The sequence below is a fragment of the Schistocerca nitens genome, chromosome 8 (genome assembly GCF_023898315.1).
Source record: "Schistocerca nitens isolate TAMUIC-IGC-003100 chromosome 8, iqSchNite1.1, whole genome shotgun sequence".
NCBI classification, from domain to species: Eukaryota; Metazoa; Arthropoda; class Insecta; order Orthoptera; family Acrididae; genus Schistocerca; species Schistocerca nitens.
In genome coordinates, this window is record NC_064621.1 from 447,822,365 (window position 1) to 447,845,920 (window position 23,556).

Consider the following 23,556-nt stretch of genomic DNA (forward strand, 5'->3'; position numbering starts at 1 on the left):
TGAGAGCGTTTCGAGAATGGTAGCAAAATCCCGAAACAAAATTGTAATCAAAGATACACGAAAATTATGTCAATTTCGTAATCAAAATACCCTAAATATTCACCAGGTCAAAACAGTTCAGAGTTCAACATGATGATTTACAAATGATCGTACATGAAAAGTGTCCCATACTCTGTTTATCCTAAGTTTCCGTAATAGAATGGGAAAAAGTTCGAGTCCTGTTCTGGAGCACATTCAGACCTCTCGAAATATGAAGTTCTTTCAGAAGTTGAAGTATTGTAGCGCCTGTTCACCACCCAGAATCAATCACCTCCATGATCCAATACCACTCATTACCACAGGCAGGTCTGCCTCCTTTCAGAACTCATGTCAAAGTACCCATAATCGCCCCCTCGAGCTCTTCACTCGAAAAAGTCCCATTCGTCCCTTGACTCTCATTGTGTTCCACTACTGTCAGCCTTTCCTTCGGCTGAAGGTCATCCCCACCAAAAATACAACATTCTTAAGTTATACAGACATGATGTGGCTCATCTTGACCACTTCCAAAATTAAACTAATATATTTACAACAATATTTAAACAGTAAATATTCGGCCACACTCGGACCAATAACAATAAATGTAGATAGAGATTTGTCCATAAATACATAAGGCAGGCTTGCACAAGTGTGCTCATGATAAATGACAACTGATTGTTGTTAAATACTGTTTAAACAATTATTTAGGTCTGCCTGTCAGAAGCGTCTTTTGGCAGTCTTTTACAAAGGTGGTGTCAGCTAATACATGCGACTGACCACTTCTTACATTACCATGGTTTTGTATTATCAATTGTTTAAATAAGGATACTGGCGAAATAGTAAACTGTTCATAAAATATATACACAAGTGTGACAAAATGTAAGGTATTCATGCTTTACTCTTTTGCTGTGTAACTGTGGAAGATACAAAGTTTTGGCAAACAGTTTCATAACGAAAAGATATAAAAAAACTTCATAAATCAAGAAATAAAGTACAGATATGCAGCTTTCAGAGATGATAGCTATAGAGCAACGCTGTCATCTCAGATATTGTATGTTGAAATCGCATGAAGTGTTTGAAAGTTATTAATTCAGAGGTTCATTGTGAAAATGTTTATTTGCTGTGAAATATTAAGTTCTGTAGTTTTAAAGATACAGAAAATATTACATACTCATCATTTTACTAATATCGCAAATGATTCAGATTTGCTTTAATATTGGATTGTAAATTATTATAGATTGTGAAAGAGCTGTAAAACATCATCTTTCAGCATCTCTGACACTCCGCCATTTTTGTGCGTCTCCTGCACAAAGGTCACGCGAGCTACATGCCTCCAATTTCCCAGCTCTGGTATTTACCTAGTGCCGGTGACATTGCTCGCCTTTGTAACTGGACTCGCCCGTGCCAGTCACCTATCCGGAACTGCAGCGCCACACCTTGCACCCTGAGTCCGCTAGCGTTCAGCCATACAACAAATTCACCTTACCTCATACCAGTACTAGGCAGCCGAATTGCTCGCCTACATGTGGTAACGTTACGAACTATACAGGACTTCATATTCCATTAGTTTTACTTTAACCTTTGAACAGCCCTCGGCATCTGCACGCAAATAAGAGGTTCACGGTGCAGGTAAAATCAGTCCATCCAGAAAGAAAATGCAATCACTTTCCGAGCAAACTACATCAAAATACATTCCATTGTACATCACCAGTCGCCAGTAGTTGGCGGAAGGATACGTTAAGCATGGTTTTCTACCAAACCGTACGATGAGAGATAACCTCTTACGAATTAAACTCAAGTTTGTTTTTGTATATAAACCTTAAAACAACTATGTAATTATAAAAATGCGGCATTTATAACCTGTGCAAGATGCCGAACAATCATGGTTCCCCCTGTTTTAATGATGGATAGCATCCCAGCCCTTGTAAATCATCAACTGTAAAGTAATAAAAGTACCTAATTTTACATACGAATATCTCGTGTATGGCTTACAATCCTGTCCTGGAAATTTATTTGCAATCTTAAATTTTGCTTTGTTTTTTCTTTCTCATGCCTTTTATGAAAATATTAATAACTCCAATAGATTGAGCATTGTTAAAAATGGCTCTGAGCACTATGGGACTCAACTTCTGAGGTCATTAGTCCCCTAGAACTTAGAACTAGTTAAACCTAACTAACCTAAGGACATCACAAACATCCATGCCCGAGGCAGGATTCGAACCTGCGACCGTAGCGGTCTTGCGGTTCCAGACTGCAGCGCCTTTAACCGCACGGCCACTTCGGCCGGCAGCATTGTTAAGGTTCATTTGCAGTGTAAGTGTAGTAAAAATTGAAAATAAAAAGAAAGGTTCCTGTATAATGGCTCTATCGTACGACATTCCATTTACCGTTCTGTACTTTTCCGCTGCACCAGCCGCTGCCCGGTAAGTGCTAACACAAATGCCTCAATTGAAAATAAAACAGTTACGGTTTCAAAGTCGTTCTTATTTCAAAATAACGCGTTTCGCATTGGTTATTTTCATTATAACCGAGAATACTACTATAAATGGCTCATATCTTGCCAAAAATCCTACTTTTTCTAAACACTTGACCCTCAGCAGCTCCCATTTCTGTCAGTTTCATTTCCGGCCAAGTCCGGCATATATCACAAATTTCGACAAAATAGGTGATGACGTGTGGGTGACGCCCCGTTGTTAGTCGTATAAAATCCTACATTTTATGATTTCTTCACTGTAGGGAAAAGAGATTTTGTAGATAAAATGTCCCAAGAATGAATCTGTGGAGCATCCTTTCGTGTCTTGGTAGATGCATGCGAGCCACATATTCTCGAGAGAGACTCACGTGTTATTCTAAGCGGAAACTGTAATCCGCAGATTTGGAGAGCTTCGGTGTGGGGAAGCTGTTTTTCGTGGACGGCGGTTGTTTGTCCGCACACAGCTCCTGAATATTTGAGGAGGATGCAGTTGGCATTCCTGGAGCCTCCTTTTCCTTAGCAGCGGGCTGCAAATTATTCAGGCGCCGCCAACTGCTGCCAGGTAAACGGACGACGCAGCTCAAACACGCCGGCTAAGTGCCGCGAGACCTGCACGACAGAAATTAATTAGATCGCCTGTCCCCCGACTCGGAAGCAGAGACTTTTAGCGGAAAATACGATTCTAAATTATTAAAGTGGCAGCAACGGTACTCTTTAGGCAACTGCTGTTAATGTAGGTATTCTGGAAATATTATCTACATAGGTCTCTGTGCTTTCCCATTCATAGAGGACGCGACGACTATCGCAGAGATTTTGCGCAGAAAGGGCACTGCCTTGGTTTGCTGGCTTTGCTATAAACGGATGGATATTTGCAGCGAGGTGAATAAACGAAGATATTATGGAACGTCGATCCGTCGTTTGAAGAATATATGTTTGTGACTGAAGGGGCAAAATCTAATTTTCTGCCTCGTCGTTAAATGGTACTTGCGAATCTGCTTGAATTGTCTTTATCAAGAAATAAAGAGCTGTGTTACTTTGTAGCTAGAGGAAAGCTAATGACTTTCCACCAATGCAAGTTACGCTACAGCTTAAAAGTCATTCCACTCGGAAGCAATTTACCGAGAAAGGGCAACTGTTTCCCGTGTTATATTTTTACAGAAACAAAGAAGCGGCCTCCATTTGTACAATGTTAACATTGTATTTGGAGATTGCACTCTACTAACTTTTCTCCTGATGCTTAAAAAAAAAAATTGCGAAAAACACTGCGCATAGCACCAGTGCAGGAAAATACAGAGCACCTACCAGATTTTGTTGTCTTTAATGCAATAATGTAAAGAATTCTGAAATAACGTTGCTACTGCGACCTGTGCATATTAAACTGCAAAATTAGAGAGAATAATTTACTAGATTATTCGTACAAGATAGATACCCTCCCCGTAAAAATATGGCATAGTCGTTTGAAACGGTACTTTACAGATGAAGTTACGTCACATGTCTTTGCCCAACAAAATATAACGAGCAAATTACTTGCAGGACACGCATGTGCGATTTATCTTGCTTATACTTTTCATGGTTTTCAATAAACTGCAAAGCGAGATTAATCTTGATTAAAACATTGCAGGAAAATGACGGAATGAAATCATGTATTTATGCGCACGTCCAGTTCGGAAGTGCTTACTCATTCACCAATAATCTACGTTCAAAAACAAACTACCGAGTTTTTTCATGTGACATTTTAGCGTTAGGAATGGTTCGGTGCCTAACGTGATCCCTCAAATCAACAAATTTCGTCAGAGGCCGAAACTAGGGAAAATAAAGATGATTGAAAATATGATGAAAACCGAGTGAAAGGGTGTCATCTAAGGTTGGGATAGTCGTATCCGATCATGGTAGTCAGAGTGGTCATTGTCATCAGCCATTTTACGTACCTCTAGGCTTTCACATGAATACTCTTTTGCCAGTTACGCGCTCCCATCTTGGGGCTACATTTTTTCTAACACCGTCTACTCACCTCCAATCACGGAATTGTCTCTGACTTGTTTCCAAATTTCTAACTGAGAAATTGCTTGGTCCAGGATCCATTGAATTGTCTATTCATATATCCCTTCTAACTGCATTTCATGTTCGATTTTATCCATAATGGATACAAGGTCGGAGTTGCTACATTCAGTGTTAAAATGTCACTGTACCCCATGTTTCCAATGTAAAAAACACTAAGATTTACATGTTTGAAAGGCCAAACCTTTGTCATCAGAACTGCAATGCAAGAACCGAAACCGATCAGAATAAAACATGAATAAGAAAGGTAGAATTACATGTTACTTTCCTTACAACCGAGTCATCTTAAGACGTACATACGCATCACTGCCAACTGATAAAATAGGCTAAAATATAATAGCATATATTGTCCTGGGTGTTGGCAGCTTCACAATAAATTCTGTGTAGCTCTTCCGAGAGTGACTTCCTTGGAGATATAGGGGCCGAGCACGCTAATAACTGTTACTGTGACGCTGCCAATACTCGTCACATCATAGGCCATTCCATTTTAGTCTATTTTATCAGTTGAGGGCGATGTGGATGTACATCTTATGGCGAGGTGGAGGCTGGAGGAAGGGGATACTAGCTACTTTCTGGTTACACTCAGAGAATAGTGGTTCATTTACAAAAGGTGCCAAATCCATAAAATCTAATTTAACAGGAGAAACAAATAATGTTTTACAACCACAATAACATTAGAATATGTTTTGTAGCTTTGCTGTTATATTCAGACAGATGTTGAGTGAGACACATTGCGCCAAGTATCTCTGTTAAATGTTTATTTGTTTAGTTTTTTAAATGTGTGTGAAATCTTATGGGACTTAACTGCTAAGGTCATCAGTCCCTAAGCTTACACACTACTTAACCTAAATTACCCTAAGGATAAACACACACACCCAAGCCCGAGGGAGGACTCGAACCTCCGCCAAGACCAGCCGCACAGTCCAGGACTGCAGCGCCTTACACCGCTCGGTTTGTTTAATTGTTACTGCTTAAATAAAAATGGATTTTGTACGTTTTGGCAGAAAATTGCCTTAAGTTTGGTAACTGTTGTTCTGGAGTTTCTGTTGGCGAATCACAGTATTTATTTGATTAATCAGACTTCATAATTTCATTAAAAACTCACAACGAATATAAAAAACGCCATGACGTCCTTACAATATACAATGTCATGTAAACAAATGTCGGCCACGTTGTATGTGACATTATTATCAATACGAGCAACGATTGGCTGCCTGGATTTGGCACTTCTTGGAAACGAAGTAAGACTGGATTTAGTACTCTTCGATATGAACAGCAAGACTTGAGGTGAAAGATGTAACGGATATGGTACGTTCTGGCATACGTAACACTTCTTACTACGTAGGTAATGTTTCTAAGTAGTGCTACCGAGAGATGTGGCACACTGGATTCACATTCGGAAGGATGGCGTTTGAAACCCGCTTCCAACCATCCTGATTTAGGTTTCCCGTGATTTTCCTAAATCGGTTCAGGAAAATGCCGGGGTGGTTCTTTAAAAGGACACGGTCGATTTCCTTCCCCATACTTCCCTAATCCGAGCTTGTGCTCCGTCTCTAATGACAACGTTGTCGACGGGACGTTAAACAATAATCTCCTTCTCCTCTCTCACTCTTCAGTTTTTCGGATAAGGTAAACTTTAGAAATGAGGTGGAAGCTGTTAATGACGTGGTCATAATGTTTTGGCTCATCAGAGTCTTTCTGCGCTCATATTAAATCACGTTAATCGTGTCGACTTGTAACGTGGCATGGGTTCGAAATTATACATACAGTAGATCAGCCAGGACATTGTGACCACCTACCTAGTAGCCCGCATGTTCACCTTTGGCACATATAACAGTGGCGACGCGTCGTGGCAAGGAAGCAGTGAGGCCTTGGTAGGTCACTGGATGAAGCGGGCACCATATCTGCACACACACGTCACTTAAATCCCGTAAATTCCGGGTAGCGGGCGATGAGCTCTGACGCCATGCTCAGTCACAGAAGTGTTCGATCAGTATCAGGTATGGTGAGTTGTGTGCCAGCACATCAACTGGAACTCGCCACTGTGTTCCTCGAACCACTCAGTCACACTCTGGGCTTGTGACTTGGCGCATTATCTTGATGAAAAACGCTACAGCATTCCTGAAACATGTTCATCATGAAGAGGTGTGTGTGGTCTGCAACCAGTGTACGATACTCCTTGGCCTTGGTGTCTTGCACGAGCTCAGCTAGAACCATGGCTGCTCATGTGAATGTTCTCCATAATGGAGTGCCGCAAGCTTTTCTCCGCTCTGCAGTACAGATGTCAAGGAGCTCTTGCCCTGGTCACGGACTCGCTCGCTCCCCTCGGTATGATAGTGAAGGTATTGGGATTCATCAGAGAGTGCAGCGCTCTGCCACTGAGTCAGTGTTCAATGCCAAAGGTCATGTGCACATTTACGTAGTAGTTGCCGACGCCGTGGTGTTAACGTTGGCACTTGCGTGGGCCTTCGGCTGCAGGGGCCCATCATTAGGAGTGTTCAGTGCACTGTGGGTTCAGACATACTTTTTCTCTGCCCAGCGTTAAAGTCTGACGTTTGTTTCGACACAGTTCGCCGCCTGTCCTGTTTCACCAGTCTGTCCAGCCTACGACGTTTGACATTTGTAATGAGGGACGCAGTCCAACCCCACGACGTCTGGACGTGGTTTCACCTGAGTTTCGCCACGCGTTGAAGACACTCACCACAGCACTCTTCGAACAGCCGACAGGTTGTGCATTTTCCGGAATGCCCGTTTCAAGCCTCTGGGCCATAACAATCTGCCCTCGGTCAGATATATATAGCGCCTTTCCCACTCTACTACATACGGACAGCACGCTCGCTAATACTACAGGGTGTTTCAAAAATGACCGGTATATTTGAAACGGCAATAAAAACTAAACGAGCAGCGATAGAAATACACCGTTTGTTGCAATATGCTTGGGACAACAGTACATTTGCAGGCGGACAAACTTTCGAAATTACAGTAGTTACAATTTTCAACAACAGATGGCGCTGCAAGTGATGTGAAAGATATAGAAGACAACGCAGTCTGTGGGTGCGCCATTCTGTACGTCGTCTTTCTGCTGTAAGCGTGTGCTGTTCACAACGTGCAAGTGTGCTGTGGACAACATGGTTTATTCCTTAGAACAGAGGATTTTTCTGGTGTTGGAATTCCACCGCCTAGAACACAGTGTTGTTGCAACAAGACGAAGTTTTCAACGGAGGTTTAATGTAACCAAAGGACCGAAAAGCGATACAATAAAGGATCTGATTGAAAAATTTCAACGGACTGGGAACGTGACGGATGAACGTGCTGGAAAGGTAGGGCGACCGCGTACGGCAACCACAGAGGGCAACGCGCAGCTAGTGCAGCAGGTGATCCAACAGCGGCCTCGGGTTTCCGTTCGCCGTGTTGCAGCTGTGGTCCAAATGACGCCAACGTCCACGTATCGTCTCATGCGCCAGAGTTTACACCTCTATCCATACAAAATACAAACGCGGCAACCCCTCAGCGCCGCTACCATTGCTGCACGAGAGACATTCGCTAACGATATAGTGCACAGGATTGATGACGGCGATATGCATGTGGGCAGCATTTGGTTTACTGACGAAGCTTATTTTTACCTGGACGGCTTCGTCAATAAACAGAACTGGCGCATATGGGGAACCGAAAAGCCTCATGTTGCAGTCCCATCGTCCCTGCATCCTCAAAAAGTACTGGTCTGGGCCGCCATTTCTTCCAAAGGAATCATTGGCCCATTTTTCAGATCCGAAACGATTACTGCATCTCGCTATCTCGACATTCTTCGTGAATTTGTGGCGGTACAAACTGCCTTAGACGACACTGCGAACACCTCGTGGTTTATGCAAGATGGTGCCCGGCCACATCGCACGGCCGACGTCTTTAATTTCCTGAATGAATATTTCGATGATCGTGTGATTGCTTTGGGCTATCCGAAACATACAGGAGGCGGCGTGGATTGGCCTCCCTATTCGCCAGACATGAACCCCTGTGACTTCTTTCTGTGGGGACACGTGAAAGACCAGGTGTACCGCCAGAATCCAGAAACAATTGAACAGCTGAAGCAGTACATCTCATCTGCATGTGAAGCCATTCCGCCAGACACGTTGTCAAAGGTTTCGGGTAATTTCATTCAGAGACTACGCCATATTATTGCTACGCATGGTGGATATGTGGAAAATATCGTACTATAGAGTTTCCCAGACCGCAGCGCCATCTGTTGTTGACAATTGTAACTACTGTAATTTCGAAAGTTTGTCTGCCTGAAAATGTACTGTTGTCCCAAGCATATTGCAACAAACGGTGTATTTCTATCGCTGCTCGTTTAGTTTTTATTGCCGTTTCAAATATACCGGTCATTTTTGAAACACCCTGTACATGCACCGTATTTGTGTCTGACTAGCAGTTATTCCTCACCAGGTGGCGCTGTTATCGCCTGGACGGGTTTATATTGATAGTAGGTCGTGGGTCATAATATTCTGGCTGATAGGTATAGTCTTCGCAGAAACACGCTGATTAATTGGCAGTGTGATGCGCTTAGTCGCCCGGAAAGTGGAGGCAGCGTTAGCGGCGCAGCTGCGGTGTAAGCGGGAGTTTGAGCCTCGTGTGAGGGTAACGGCGGCCGGCGGCAGATTAAAACGCTTAGCCACCGGGCGAGGCGTGGCTGGCGGGCGTGTGGGCTCCATTAAGGCGACCTCGACGGCGTCTCCGCTCGCGGCCGGGGCTTAACGCGATACGCCGCCGTAATGAAGACGCAGCAGCCCCGGGGGACAGGTAAATCGCCGCCTGCCACGTCTACCACGACACCCCCGCGTGTCGCAGGCACGTGACAGCACTGTCGCATCTCGAGCCCTAAGCTCACCACGTTGCTTCCTAGATTTTTAATTTCCTCTATTGCATTCCCCTTGCCGTTAAGCTGTACAACTGTTACTTTTCCGGCGACAGAATTTGTAAAAATATACGAGCAGAATTTTATAACAGTGTGTAATATCCCCACTCCTTCTAATTCCAGTTATCGTCCAAAATAAGCAAAGTCTTTCCCGAAGATTTGAGAGGAGTAAGATTACAATAAACTTTTCAGTTTACCTAGCTCTTTGTGCAGAGTTGGCTCCAGTTCTTCTTGTCTAGGGCTCTGATTCTTGAAGCATTTTATGTTCTCATGGTGGAACTGATATAAATAAATTTTGAGGTTTTCACTCTGCGGTAATAACCAATTTCCAAAGGATTTACAGTTTTCCTTGAGAAATGAATTTCTATTACTTTCCATTACATTTTCATAGATGAATCCAGAAATAAGAGTAGTAAACAGCACTGGATTTCGTAATTAATAACAGAAATTTTAAGTGTGCTAAATAATTCGTAATTTCAAATCTTCCTAAGGAAAATAATTTTAATTATACATTCAGAGCTAGTACTTATCATTAGTAACATCGAAGATAAAGTAATTCCTTTTCATAAATTTTAGCTTGGAATATAACATACTGTGTATAAAATTATATGAAAGTATTACAATACCAACAACTGGGGTAGCTTCGTTCACAGTGAAGTGAAGGGCACATTCAAATACAGTAGGACCTTTCTGTCATTGTGTCACGTCTCCACGTCGACCCAGGTGCGCTGGTTGCACGCTCACCACTTCACTTCCACAAATTACCTCAGCAGTGGAGCATCACATGATTGTCAACCTGCCTATTGGCTTCTGTCTCGGGTTCTTCGGCCGACGTACATCTAATGATTTTTCTGACGTTTCGCCAGCACGAGTGGCTGGCATTATCAAAGCTTCACCCTCCATTACCGTTGGCGGCATGATTAATACGCTCGTAACACGAGCAGGACGAATATGTGAGCCGCAGCAACTCAGACGCGAAATGCAACACCTGGAAAGTGTTCTGAGGAACAATGGGTACTCCACAAATTATATTAGAAGTGTAACAGAGCCAAACACTCTGCGAAGTAAGGAATCAGAGAAAGAAATATCAGGTACGGCCTTTCTGCCATACATTCCCAAAGTGACGGACAGAATCAGCCGTATATTGCGCAAACATGGCATAAAGACGATTTTCAAACCGACAAGGAAGATCAAAGAGTGTCTTAGATCGGCAAAGCAGAAAAGGGACCCACTTGCAATGTTGGGAATGTACCGAATACCACGCACGTGCGGTAAAGTTTTGTCGGAATGACTGGACGATCAATCAACACCAGGATAAAAGAAGATAAGCGACATTGCAGGCTGGGGCAGGTGGAGTAATCGGCCGTGGCAGAGCACGCACTGAGTGAGATCGACCACGTAATAAAATTCGCCGACTCGTAAGTTCTGGCTGTAGAGAAGCACTATCACACGCGCTTGTTCAGAAAAGCTGTAGAAATACAAAAACACGGGAACAGCTTCAACAAGAAAGAGGAAAGCCTTAAGGTAACGGATACTGGCTTCTCGTACTGCAGCGAACGACCGTCGCAGGTAGCAAGAGGAGAACTGCACCGGAAATGACCGCGGAGAAGCCCTCGGACGTTGGCGCGCCCGGTACATACAGGGTGAGTCACCTAACGTTACCGCTGGATATATTTCGTAAACCACATCAAATACTGACGAACCGATTCCACAGACCGAACGTGAGGAGAGGGGCTAGTGTAATTGTTTAATACAAACCATACGAAAATGCACGGAAGTATGTTTTTTAACACAAACCTACGTTTTTTTAAATGGAACCACGTTAGTTTTGTTAGCACATCTGAACATATAAACAAATACGTAATCAGTGCCGTTTGTTGCATTGTAAAATATTAATTACATCCAAAGATATTGTAACCTAAAGTTGACGCTTGAAACCTTCGACGTTCAGTTGTGTGTTGTAACAAACACGGGCCACGGTCGGCGAGCAGCATCTGCAGGGACATGTTTACGATGACGACCGTGTTTACGAATGTGGCTGTAGTGCACTGTTGTGGTTTGGTATAGCTGTCGCAGTGTCCGCATGTAGCGCTTGCTGCTATTGTTATTCTGCATTCGTCTCCGTACGCAGACCAACTGTAGTACACCATGTTACCAGACGTCTATGATAGTGTAGTGTTGTAGGAACTGTGACCATGGTGTATTCGAACTCTGAAAAGGCGGAGATGATACTCATCTATGGCGAGTGTCGCCGAAATGCAGCTGAAGCCTGCAGGGTGTATGCAGAACGGTACCCGGACAGAGAGCATCCGAAGTGCCGCACATTGCAAAACATCTACCGTCAACAAAACATCTACCGTCAACTGTATGCAACAGGTATGGTCGTAGCACGCAAACGGGTCCGTAACAGGCCCGTCACAGGAGAAGCGGGTGCAGTTAGTGTGTTAGCTGCTGTTGCCATGAACCCACACATGAGTACACGGGACATTGCGAGAGCCGGTGGACTGAGTCAAAGTAGTGTCATGCGCATACTGGATCGTCACCGCTTTCACCCGTTTCATGTGTCGTTACATCAGCAATTACATGGTGATGACTTTAATCATCGAGTGCAATTCTGTCAATGGGCATTAACAGAGAATGCGTTACAGTTCTACCTGTTTACCGATGAAGCAGGTTTCACAAACCTCGGGGCAGTGAATCTACGGAACATGCATTACTGGTCCGTGGACAATCCTCGCTGGCTCAGACAGGTAGAGCGACAGCGACCGTGGACTGTAAATGTATGGTGCGGAATCATTGGCGACCACCTCATTGGTCCTCACCTCATTGTAGGGGCCCAAACAGCTGCAACATACATCGCGTTTCTACAGAATGATCTGCCAACGTTGCTCGAAAATGTCCCACTGGAAATGCGTCGACGTATGTGGTATCAGCATGATGGTGCACCTGCACATTCCGCAATTAACACTAGGCTGACCCTTGACAGGATGTTAGACGGGCGTTTCATAGGACGTGGAGGACGCATAAATTGGCCAGCCCGTTCTCCTGATCTTACACCTCTGGACTTCTCTCTGTGGGGTACGTTAAAGGAGAATGTGTACCGTGATGTGCCTACAACCCCAGAGGATATGAAACAACGTATTGTGGCAGCCTGCGGCGACGTTACACCAGATGTACTGCGGCGTGTACGACATTCATTACGCCACAGATTGCAATTGTGTGCAGAAAATGATGGCCACCACATTGAACATCTATTGGCCTGACATGTCGGGACACACTCTATTCCACTCCGTAATTGAAAACGAAATGTGTACGTGTACCTCACCCCTCATGGTAATGTACATGTGCGTCAGTGAAAAAGACCAATAAAAAGGTGTTAGCATGTGGACGCAATGTGCTGTTCCAGTCTCTTCTGTACCAAAGGTCCATCACCGTTCCCTTTGGATCCCTACGTAATTCGGTGCTCTCCGATACACACGATCGAACAGCGGAGGAGTGATACTCAAGCGTCAACTTTAGGTTATAATATCTCCGGATGTAATTAACATTTTACAATGCATCAAACGGCACTGATTGCGTATTTGTTTATATTTTCAGATGTGCTAACAAAACTAACGGGGTTGCATTTAAAAAAACGAAGGTTTGTGTTAAAAAACATACTTCTGTGCATTTTTGTATGGTTTGTATTAACCAATTACACTAGCCCCTCTCCTCACGTTCGGTCTGTGGAATCGATTCGTCAGTATTTGATGTGGTTTACGAACTATATCCAGCGGTAATGTTAGGTGACTCACCCTGTATAGTCTGCGGCCGCGAGCTTGGCTCCAGTTCACCACCGGCAATGGAGGGTGAAGCTTTGACAATGCCAGCCACTTGTGATGGCGAAACGTCAGAAAAATCATTAGTTGAACGTCGGCTGAAGAACCCGAGACGGAAGTCAATAGGCAGGTTGTCAACAAGTGGCCACGAAAGGCTTAACAATTTTGGATCACATGATTGTCTGGTATCAGTTCTACACTACCTGCAGCGCTCCAGAACGACCAATGCACCCATTTAAGAGGTGACAAATGTTTCATCCAGTGAACTTAATTCCGCCCATCTCCTTCCTCCATTAAGTGTATATACTGTCGTAAATTTTCATTGGACACGTGGTTGAGCAATTGCACGACAATTATTGGAAGCAATTGGAGTTTGACCATTTTCCAGCGTGGCGCAAACCTCACACTAGACACAAAAATTACCGCAAAAAGATTCACGAAAGCTGTACTACCGAGATGTTACCATAAGAATGGTTAGCTCTATGATATTTTCTCGTTACTGAAGTATGTGATGTGCCCGTACTGGGGGCTTACGCAGTGGTGCTTTCTGTGTGCAGATGGCCCGCTACACGCTTCGCCTCGCCCTGCTGGCGGCCGCCGCGCTGTGCCTGAGCGCCTCCCTGGCTGGCGCCCAGCAGCAGCAGCAGCGGCCCAGGGTCTCGGACCAGCAGCTGGACCACGCGCTCGCAGACAAGCGCTACCTCACCAGGCAGCTCAAGTGCGCTCTGGGCGAGGCGCCCTGCGACCCCGTCGGCAGGCGTCTCAAGAGTAAGTCGTCTGTTCTGCTCCACCCTTGCAATATACTCTACTGGCCATTTAAATTGCTACACCAAGAAGAAATGCAGATGATAAAAGGGTGTTCATTGGACAAATATATTATACTACAACTGACAGGTGATTACATTTTCACCCAATTTGGGTTCATAGATCCTGAGAAACCAGTACCCAGAACAACCACCTCTTGCCGTAAAAACGGCCTTGATACGTCTGGGCATTGAGTCAAACAGAGCATGGATGGCGTGTACAGGTACAGCTGCCCATGCAGCTTCAACACGATACCACAGTTCATGAAGAGTAGTGATTGGCGTATTGTGACGAGCCAATTGCTCGGCCACCATTGACCAGAAGTTTTCAGTTGGTGAGAGATCTGGAGAATCTGCTGGCCAGGGCAGCAGTCGAACATTTTCTGTATCCAGAAAGGCCCGTACAGGACCTGCAACATGCGGTGGTGCATTATCCTGCTGAAATTTAGGGTTTCGCAGGGATCGAATAAAGGTTAGATGGTTCAAATGGCTCTAAGCACTATGGGACTTAACATCTGTGGTCATCAGTCCCCTAGAACTTAAAACTACTTAAACCTAACTAACCTAAGGACATCACACACATCCATGCCCGAGGCAGGATTCGATCCTGCGACCGTAGCGGTCGCGCGGTTCCAGACTGAAGCGCCTTTAACCGCTTGTCCACACCGGCCGGCTGAAGGTTAGAGCTACGGGTCGTAATACATCTGAAATGTAACGTCCACTGTTCAGAGTGCCGTCAATGCGAACAAGAGGTGACCGAGACGTGTAACCAACGGCACCCCATACCATCACACCGGGTGATACGCCAATATGGCGATGACGAATACACGCTTCCAATGTGCGTTAACCGCGATGTCGCCAAACACGGATGCGACCATCATGATGCTGTAAACAGAACCTGGATTCATCCGAAAAAATGACGTTTTGCCATTCGTGCACCCAGGTTCGTCGTTGAGTACACCATCGCAGGCGCTCCTGTCTGTGATGCAGCGTCAAAGGTAACCGCAGCCATGGTCTCCGAGTTGATAGTCCGTGCTGCTACAAACGTCGTCGAACTGTTCGTGCAGATGGTTGTTGTCTTGCAAACGTCCCCATCTGTTGAATCAGGGATCGAGACGTGGCTGTATCCGTTACAGTCATGCGGATAAGATGCCTGTCATCTCGACTGCTAGTGATACGAGGCCGTTGGGATCCAGCACGGCTTTCCGTATTACGCTCCTGAACCCACCGATTCCATATTCTGCTAACAGTCATTGGATCTCGACCAACGCGAGCAGCAATGTCGCGATACGATAAACCGCAGTCGCGACACGCTGCAATCCGACCTTTATCGAACTCGGAAACGTGATGGTATGCATTTCTCCTTACACGAGGCATCACCACAACGTTTCACCAGGCAACGCCGGTCAACTGCTGTTTGTGTATGAGAAATCGGTTGGAAACTTTCCTCATGTCAGCACTTTGTAGGTGTCGCCACCGGCGCCAACCTTGTGTGAATGATCTGAAAAGCTAATCATTTACATGTCACAAGATCTTCTTCCTGTCGCTTAAATTTCGCATCTGTAGCACGTCATCTTCGTGGTGTAGCAATTTTAATGGCCAGTAGTGTAGCTTTAGCTACTGCTCTTTTTCACCAGCACAAGAAATACACACATACGCGCACACACACACACACACACACACACACACACACACACACACACACGATAAGTCGGGAGGAAAGGTTCACACTTTGAGGGCTCATAGTATTAGTGTTTCTAAACAAGAAAGTTTCGTATAGACACATGCCCCATTCCGACTGGTTTCCACGATTTGAATACATGTAATATCATTTTTATACATTTTACTTGCATACGTCAAAAACCACACCCTCCAGCGGAAACGTGTCACAGTGCAAAATTGAACTAAATTACATGTCCTACAAAGATGGTCATATTTATTTTCTCTCTAGAACTAATAGTTTGCGCGAAGGGACCGTGATGATGTTGAAAATGTTGCGCACCGCCCACGAGCCGTAGATTAGCTAGTTTTGGTAGGCCAATTTCAGGTAGTTTCCCGACTTGTTAGACCGCAAGTGTTGTGTATCAGATGGTTCGTCTCAACTTCCTTCGCACACTCTGCTGCGTTGTACACAATGACAATATTTGAAAAACACAGAAAATAAATAATAACTATATACATGAAATGTGCTCTAGCTTGGAAATAGGGCATATGTCTTCTTCCTGACACGTGTGTGTGTGTGTGTGTGTGTGTGTGTGTGTGTGTGTGTGCGTGCGCCTGTGCATGTGTGTGCTCTCTCTCTCTCTCTCACACACACACACACATATATATATATATATATATATATATATATATATATATATATATATATATTCCTGGAAATTGAAATAAGAACACCGTGAATTCATTGTCCCAGGAAGGGGAAACTTTATTGACACATTCCTGGGGTCAGATACATCACATGATCACACTGACAGAACCACAGGCACATAGACACAGGCAACAGAGCATGCACAATGTCGGCACTAGTACAGTGTATATCCAGCAATGCAGGCTGCTATTCTCCCATGGAGACGATCGTAGAGATGCTGGATGTAGTCCTGTGGAACGGCTTGCCATGCCATTTCCACCTGGCGCCTCAGTTGGACCAGCGTTCGTGCTGGACGTGCAGACCGCGTGAGACGACGCTTCATCCAGTCCCAAAAATGCTCAATGGGGGACAGATCCGGAGATCTTGCTGGCCAGGGTAGTTGACTTACACCTTCTAGAGCACGTTGGGTGGCACGGGATACATGCGGACGTGCATTGTCCTGTTGGAACAGCAAGTTCCCTTGCCGGTCTAGGAATGGTAGAACGATGGGTTCGATGACGGTTTGGATGTACCGTGCACTATTCAGTGTCCCCTCGACGATCACCAGTGGTGTACGGCCAGTGTAGGAGATCGCTCCCCACACCATGATGCCGGGTGTTGGCCCTGTGTGCCTCGGTCGTATGCAGTCCTGATTGTGGCGCTCACCTGCACGGCGCCAAACACGCATACGACCATCATTGGCACCAAGGCAGAAGCGACTCTCATCGCTGAAGACGACACGTCTCCATTCGTCCCTCCATTCACGCCTGTCGCGACACCACTGGAGGCGGGCTGCACGATGTTGGGGCGTGAGCGGAAGACGGCCTAACGGTGTGCGGGACCGTAGCCCAGCTTCATGGAGACGGTTGCGAATGGTCCTCGCCGATACCCCAGGAGCAACAGTGTCCCTAATTTGCTGGGAAGTGGCGGTGCGGTCCCCTACGGCACTGCGTAGGATCCTACGGTCTTGGCGTGCATCCGTGCGTCGCTGCGGTCCGGTCCCAGGTCGACGGGCACGTGCACCTTCCACCGACCACTGGCGACAACATCGATGTACTGTGGAGACCTCACGCCCCACGTGTTGAGCAATTCGGCGGTACGTCCACCCGGCCTCCCGCATGCCCACTATACGCCCTCGCTCAAAGTCCGTCAACTGCACATACGGTTCACGTCCACGCTGTCGCGGCATGCTACCAGTGTTAAAGATTGCGATGGAGCTCCGTATGCCACGGCAAACTGGCTGACACTGACGGCGGCGGTGCACAAATGCTGCGCAGCTAGCGCCATTCGACGGCCAACACCGCGGTTCCTGGTGTGTCCGCTGTGCCGTGCGTGTGATCATTGCTTGTACAGCCCTCTCGCAGTGTCCGGAGCAAGTATGGTGGGTCTGACACACCGGTGTCAATGTGTTCTTTTTTCCATTTCCAGGAGTGTGTGTATATATATATATATAATACTTTGAGAGGTGGTGGTACTCGTCGAAACAAGAAAAATATGTTTAATAAACAGGAGTCCGGAAATGCACACTTGGTGCGATAAACAAGTGTTTATAGGTGTTCAACGTGGCGTTCATTCATGACAATGCACCCCTCTGCCCTTCGGTGTAAGGAATGACGCATCCGCTGAAGTGTACCTGAATGTTGTTGCACCCGCAGTGTCGGCACGTCATTGATTGGCGTGGCGTAGACCAATTCCTTAAAGTGTCCCCATAACCAAAAGTCTAGATGATTGAGATCTGAAGAACGAGCAGCTGAAGGTGTGGGTTTCCCCGACCTCTCCAGCGGTTCTTAAATGTCTGCGTGAGACGTTCGTACACGCTGTCGTGTCACGAAAATGTGTTGTTGCCCCATCATGCGTGAACCACATTTGTGTTCGCTGCTGCAATGGCACAGCCTCCTGCTAGATGCGCAATACATTAATGAGAAAGTCCAGATAACGCTTCCAAGTTAAGCTTTGTGGCAGCACGTGTGGCCCTGTTTATCCCCAAGTACCCCTTTCCAGTCTTCTGACTGGTTTGATGCTGCCCGCCACGAATTCCTCTCCTTCATCTCAAAGAGTAGCACTTGCAATCTACGTCCTCAATTATTTGCTGGATGTATTCCAATCTCTGACTTCCTCTACAGTTTTTTTCCTCTTCAGTTCTCTCTAGTACCATGGAAGTCATTTCCTCATGTCTTATCAGATGTCCTATTATCCTGTCCCTTCCCCTTATTAGTGTTTTCCAGATATTCCTTTCCTTTCTGATTCTGCGCAGAACCTCCTCATTCCTTCCTTATCAGGCCACCTAATTTTCAACGCTCGTCTGCAGCACCACATCTCAAATGCTTCGATTCTCTTCTTTCCGATTTTCCCACAGTCTGTGTTTCACTACCACACAATGCTGTACTCCAGACGTACGTTCTCAGGAATTTCTTCCTTAACTTAAGGCCTATATCTGATACTAGTAGACTTCTCTTGGCCAGGAATGCCCTTTTTACATAGCTAGTCTACTTTTTATGTCCTACTTGCTTTGTCCGTTCATTGGTTACTTTACTGCCTAGCTAGAAGAATTCCTTAACTTCATCTATTTCGTGACCATGAGTCCTGATGTTAAGTTTCTCACTGTTCTCATTTCTGAGACTTCTCATCACTTTCGTCTTTCTTCGATTTACTCTCAATCCATTAGATTATTCATTGAATTCAGCATATTATGTAATTCTTTTTCACTTTCACTCAGGATAGCAATGTCATCAGCGAATCTTATCATTGAATCCTTTCACCTTGAATTTTAATTCCACTCCTAAACCTTACTTTTATTTCCATCATTGCTTCTTCTATGTACAGATTGAACAGTAGGAGCGAAAGACTACATCCCTGTCTTACACCCTTTCTAAAACGAGCACCTCGTTCTTGGTCGGCCGCTCTTACTATTCCCTCTTGGATCTTTTACATATTGTATTTAGTCGTCTCTCCCTATAGCTTACCCCTATTTTTCTCAGAATTTCGAACATCTTGCATCATTTTACATTGTTGAAGGCTTTTTCCAGGTCGACAAATCCTACGAACGTGTTCTGAATTTTTTTTAGTCTTGCTTCCATTATCAAACGCAACGTCAGAATTGCCTCTCTCGTGCCTTTACCTTTTCTAAAGTCAAACTGATCGTCATCTAGCACGTTCTCAATTTTCTTTTCCATTCTTCTGTATATTATTCTTGTCAGCAATTTGGATGCATGAGCTGTTAAGCTGATTGTGCCATAATTCTCGAACTTCTCCATGTGTTGATTGAGAATCGGTGTTGATGCTTTCGTTCCTGAATTGCTTGGCTATTTACATCTGCCCATACTTTCTGGTTATGGAAGTTATCGATTCCATCTCTTGTGAACCATGCCTCATCGATAATCTTGGATGTGAACGATGGTTGTACGTCGCACTTCTGCAACAGCCATTGACAGAACTGTTCCCCTCCCTCCAGTAAGAGAGGGAGACGTGCTTTCTGCCGCTGCTGATAGTCGCACACTGGTCCAGGGGTTTCTTCCACCGAGCGTAGCAGACAATCCTCCATGTCACGTGCGCGGACTGTGCAAGGGCTTTCCATTGTCAATCTTCCAAGGAAAAAGGGTTCCTGTGTCCATCAGAGGCTGGAAAAGTCTGCCGAACAGCTTATCAGAGGGCACTCTGCGCTGTGTATATTTTTCAGCGTAGAGGATTTGGTTCGCAGGCTACGTCCATTTACTGAACTACAGCAGAATGTCATATCCACCATTTCTCTTGTCGAGTACTAGGCTTCTGTTATTAACAAGTGATGGAAGAGAGAAAATGTAAATGTACTGCAGCATCTGCATGTACAAACAGAGCGGTAAGAGTAAACACGTGAAAGAATCTGCGTTTGGAAGAATCTAAAACACCATGATGCGTACTCACTGTTGAGAGTAATGTCCAATAAGGCGCACAAACTCGACGAACAGTAACGTAAACTACAACTCGAGCCACTCAACTGACTGCATACCACCTAATAGTAGTTAGAATACTGTGAGTAAGACATCATCGAGTTGTATTGTATTGAATTGGGGACCTAGAAACGACGTAGAGGCTTCGTCCTCGCCGTAGCCCTCAGTGGTACAAAACCACATAACAATCCACTCACCCCACCACCGCCCCACACCGAACCCAGGGATACTGTGCGGTTCAGCCCCCAGAGGACCCGTCCCGTTAGCGTCGCACACCAGTCTAGTGTAAACCAAAATGTTTGCGCGGTAGAGTAATCATGGTGTAAGCGTACGTGGAGAGAGTGTTTGCGCAGCAATCGCCGACATGGTGTTACTGAGGCGGAATAAGGGAAACCAGCCAGCATTCGCCGAGGCAGATGGAAAACCGACTTAAAAACCATTCACAGACTGGCCGGCACACCGGACCTTGACACTAATCCGCCGGCTGGATTCGTGCCGGGGACCATGACGCCTTCCCGCTCGGAAAGCAGTGCGTTCTTTATCCCTACAATGTCCAAATGTTGACAAATAGTGGATAATTAGAAAATTAAGTAAGGAAATGAGTAAAACTGAAAACGTCCAAATGAAAAAAGACATGAAGACATCGCGGATAGTACAAAGACAAAAGAAACACACTCCTCTAGCAATGAAATGAAATTCGTGGAGCGTTAGACGCCACGGCGAACCGGGCGGGCAAAACATCATAATATCCAGCCAACACATTTGACAGAGCGCCAATACGACGACTGTGCTAATATCCTCACCTAACTGTCGCGGTGCCCTTCCTATAAACAAGTGTTTATATCGGAAAGTATGTATTTCTGGATCAATGTTTACTGGAGTTTTCTTCTTTCGATGAGAACTGCCACCTCTCAAAGTATTCAACACTTCTGTTTGAACATCCTATAAGCAAGTATATATTTTTGTGTTGAGACCCTGTAGGATCACGCAAAGCATTCTCCCTCTTTTGAGCATTCTTTCTGATCTTTCCTAATTCTCCCATTTTCTTCTCCTTGGAGTCTCTTTCTATCTTCAGTCCACTTTGTCTCTAGTTTCCTTGGGACTTCAGTCTCTGGCCTCACAATGCACAAGTGTATCTCATCCCTGTATATGAGTCTGTCTTCAGTTTATGTTGCATCGATTTGTGCATTTTCTAAGTCAAATTTCACTTGTGGCCCTTGATATTGTTGTCTTGATCCCTTGTACGTATTTCAGAATTCTGTTGGTGAATCTTGTTAGTGATAGCCTGCTGATGAGCTTGTGGAACTGTAACCTTCTTTTTCTGACATCTGTTGCTAGGTTTGAAATCCTCTCTGTGATTTTCCTAAAGTGTAATCTGTATCCCTCGTCTGTCAGCTATGGTCTGAGAATTTTTCTCGCGATTTTGTGTTCTTTCTTCAGCATGCTTTCTATGTCACTTTTCGTATGGAGTGTGATTATCGAGTTGTAGTGTGTGATCTTCGTTTGAATCGACATTCATTTTTTATCATGTATGTCTTATGTTCTGCCGTACGCCCTTTTCGTTTTTGTAGTAGAGTCTTCTGTCAGATCTTTTATCCTCCTGAGTGTGTGCATGTGTGTGTGTGTGTGGGGGGGGGGGGGGGGAATTACTTAAACCTAACTAACCTAAGAAACACACACAACCATGCCCGAGGCAGGATTCGAACCTGCAGCCGTAGCAGTGGAGTGGTTCCGGACTGAAGCGCCTAGAACCGCTCGGCCACCAAGGCCGGTTTGTGTGCGTGTTTTGGACATAAATATGCAAATACTATTAGAAACGCATGAACATAAATGCAGATGCTAGAAAGTATTTGACCAGGAATGGCACCTGTGCAGTGCCATCAGTACGTTGCAAGTGGCCAAAACGTTTCGTGTTTCGAGAAGAATCGTATCGAAGATTTATACGGTATACGGCGAATGCGGAAAAACATCATCCGCTAAGTCACAATGCGGACGAAAATGCTCGCTGAGTGATCGCGATAGGTCACTGAAGAGGATTACGGCGAAAAGTAAAAAGACTATAGCGGCAAAAGTCGTTGCAGAAATGAATGCTGCACTCACGAACCCTCTCAGCAGCAGAACAACATAAGGCAGCTCTATAAGCAGGGAACTGCAGGGCAAAGTGGAATTGCAAAACCTCTCATAAGTGATAGAAATTCCCATAAAAGAAAACGTAGTGCCGAAGTCATTAAACCTGGACTGTGGAGCAGTGGAAGAAAGTCATTTGGTCAGATGGGTCTTGCTGCAAACAGTTTCCAACTGCAGCAGAATATATGTCACAAAAGTGAAACACGGCGAGGATTCGGCGACGATTTGGGCATTCATATCGTGGTATTCCATCCGCCCCGATAGTTATTATGCAAGGTCGAACTCCTGCGAAAGATTGTGACTGTTTTGGCTGCTCAAGTGTATCCCGTGGTTCAGTGTTTGTTCCCCAATGGTGACGTTGTGTTTACTGTGGCAGTGACGCTGTTCACACTGCTCCCATGGTTCAGGACTAATTGTGTGAGCACGAGCACGAAAAGTCGCATCTGCCCTGTTGACCACAGTCATTAGATCTGAATATTAGTCAGCCTTTGTGATGTACTTTGGAGGGAAGAGTGTGTGATCGCTATCCAACTCCATTCTCGTTTCCTTAACCTGCCACCATTTTGCAGGAAGTACTGTATAAGATTCGAGTGAAAGCGACACCGTATTAGGCGCGGTAATGCGTTGCATTTTTGTGTTTCCATGTTTTTGTCACACACACACACACACACACACACACACACACACACACACACAAAAACACACACACAGAGAGAGAGAGAGAGACACAGGGTGTTTCACTAAATGTGTGCCGGCCGGAGTGGCCGAGCGATTCTAGGCGCTACAGTCTGGAACCGCGCGACAGCTACGGTCGCAGGTTCGAATCCTGCTTCGGGCACGGATGTGTGTGATGCCCTTAGTTAGGTTTAAGTAGTTCTAAGTTCTAGGATACTTATGACCTCAGATGTTAAGTCCCATAGTGCTCAAAGCAATCTGAACCATTTGAGCTGGTACCACACACGCTGCGCACAACGCAATGCGCGTTCTAAATGCGGTGCGGCCGAGTTGTAACGTCGCCGGTGTTACGGAGCGAGAAGCTTCCTCGATGCGCTGTTAGACTGTCGACTGTCGCCGCGC

General features: G+C 45.3%; 1 protein-coding gene across 1 annotated transcript in view; it reads left to right on the forward strand.

Annotated features, from left to right (window-relative positions):
• Positions 1-23,556, forward strand: part of LOC126198758 (uncharacterized) — a 146,987-nt gene that overhangs the window by 103,620 nt on the left and 19,811 nt on the right. Inside the window, exon 2 of the mRNA XM_049935314.1 lies at positions 13,831-14,041. Within this exon, the coding sequence (XP_049791271.1) occupies positions 13,831-14,041 (211 nt within the window). The remainder of the gene's footprint in view (positions 1-13,830; positions 14,042-23,556) is intronic.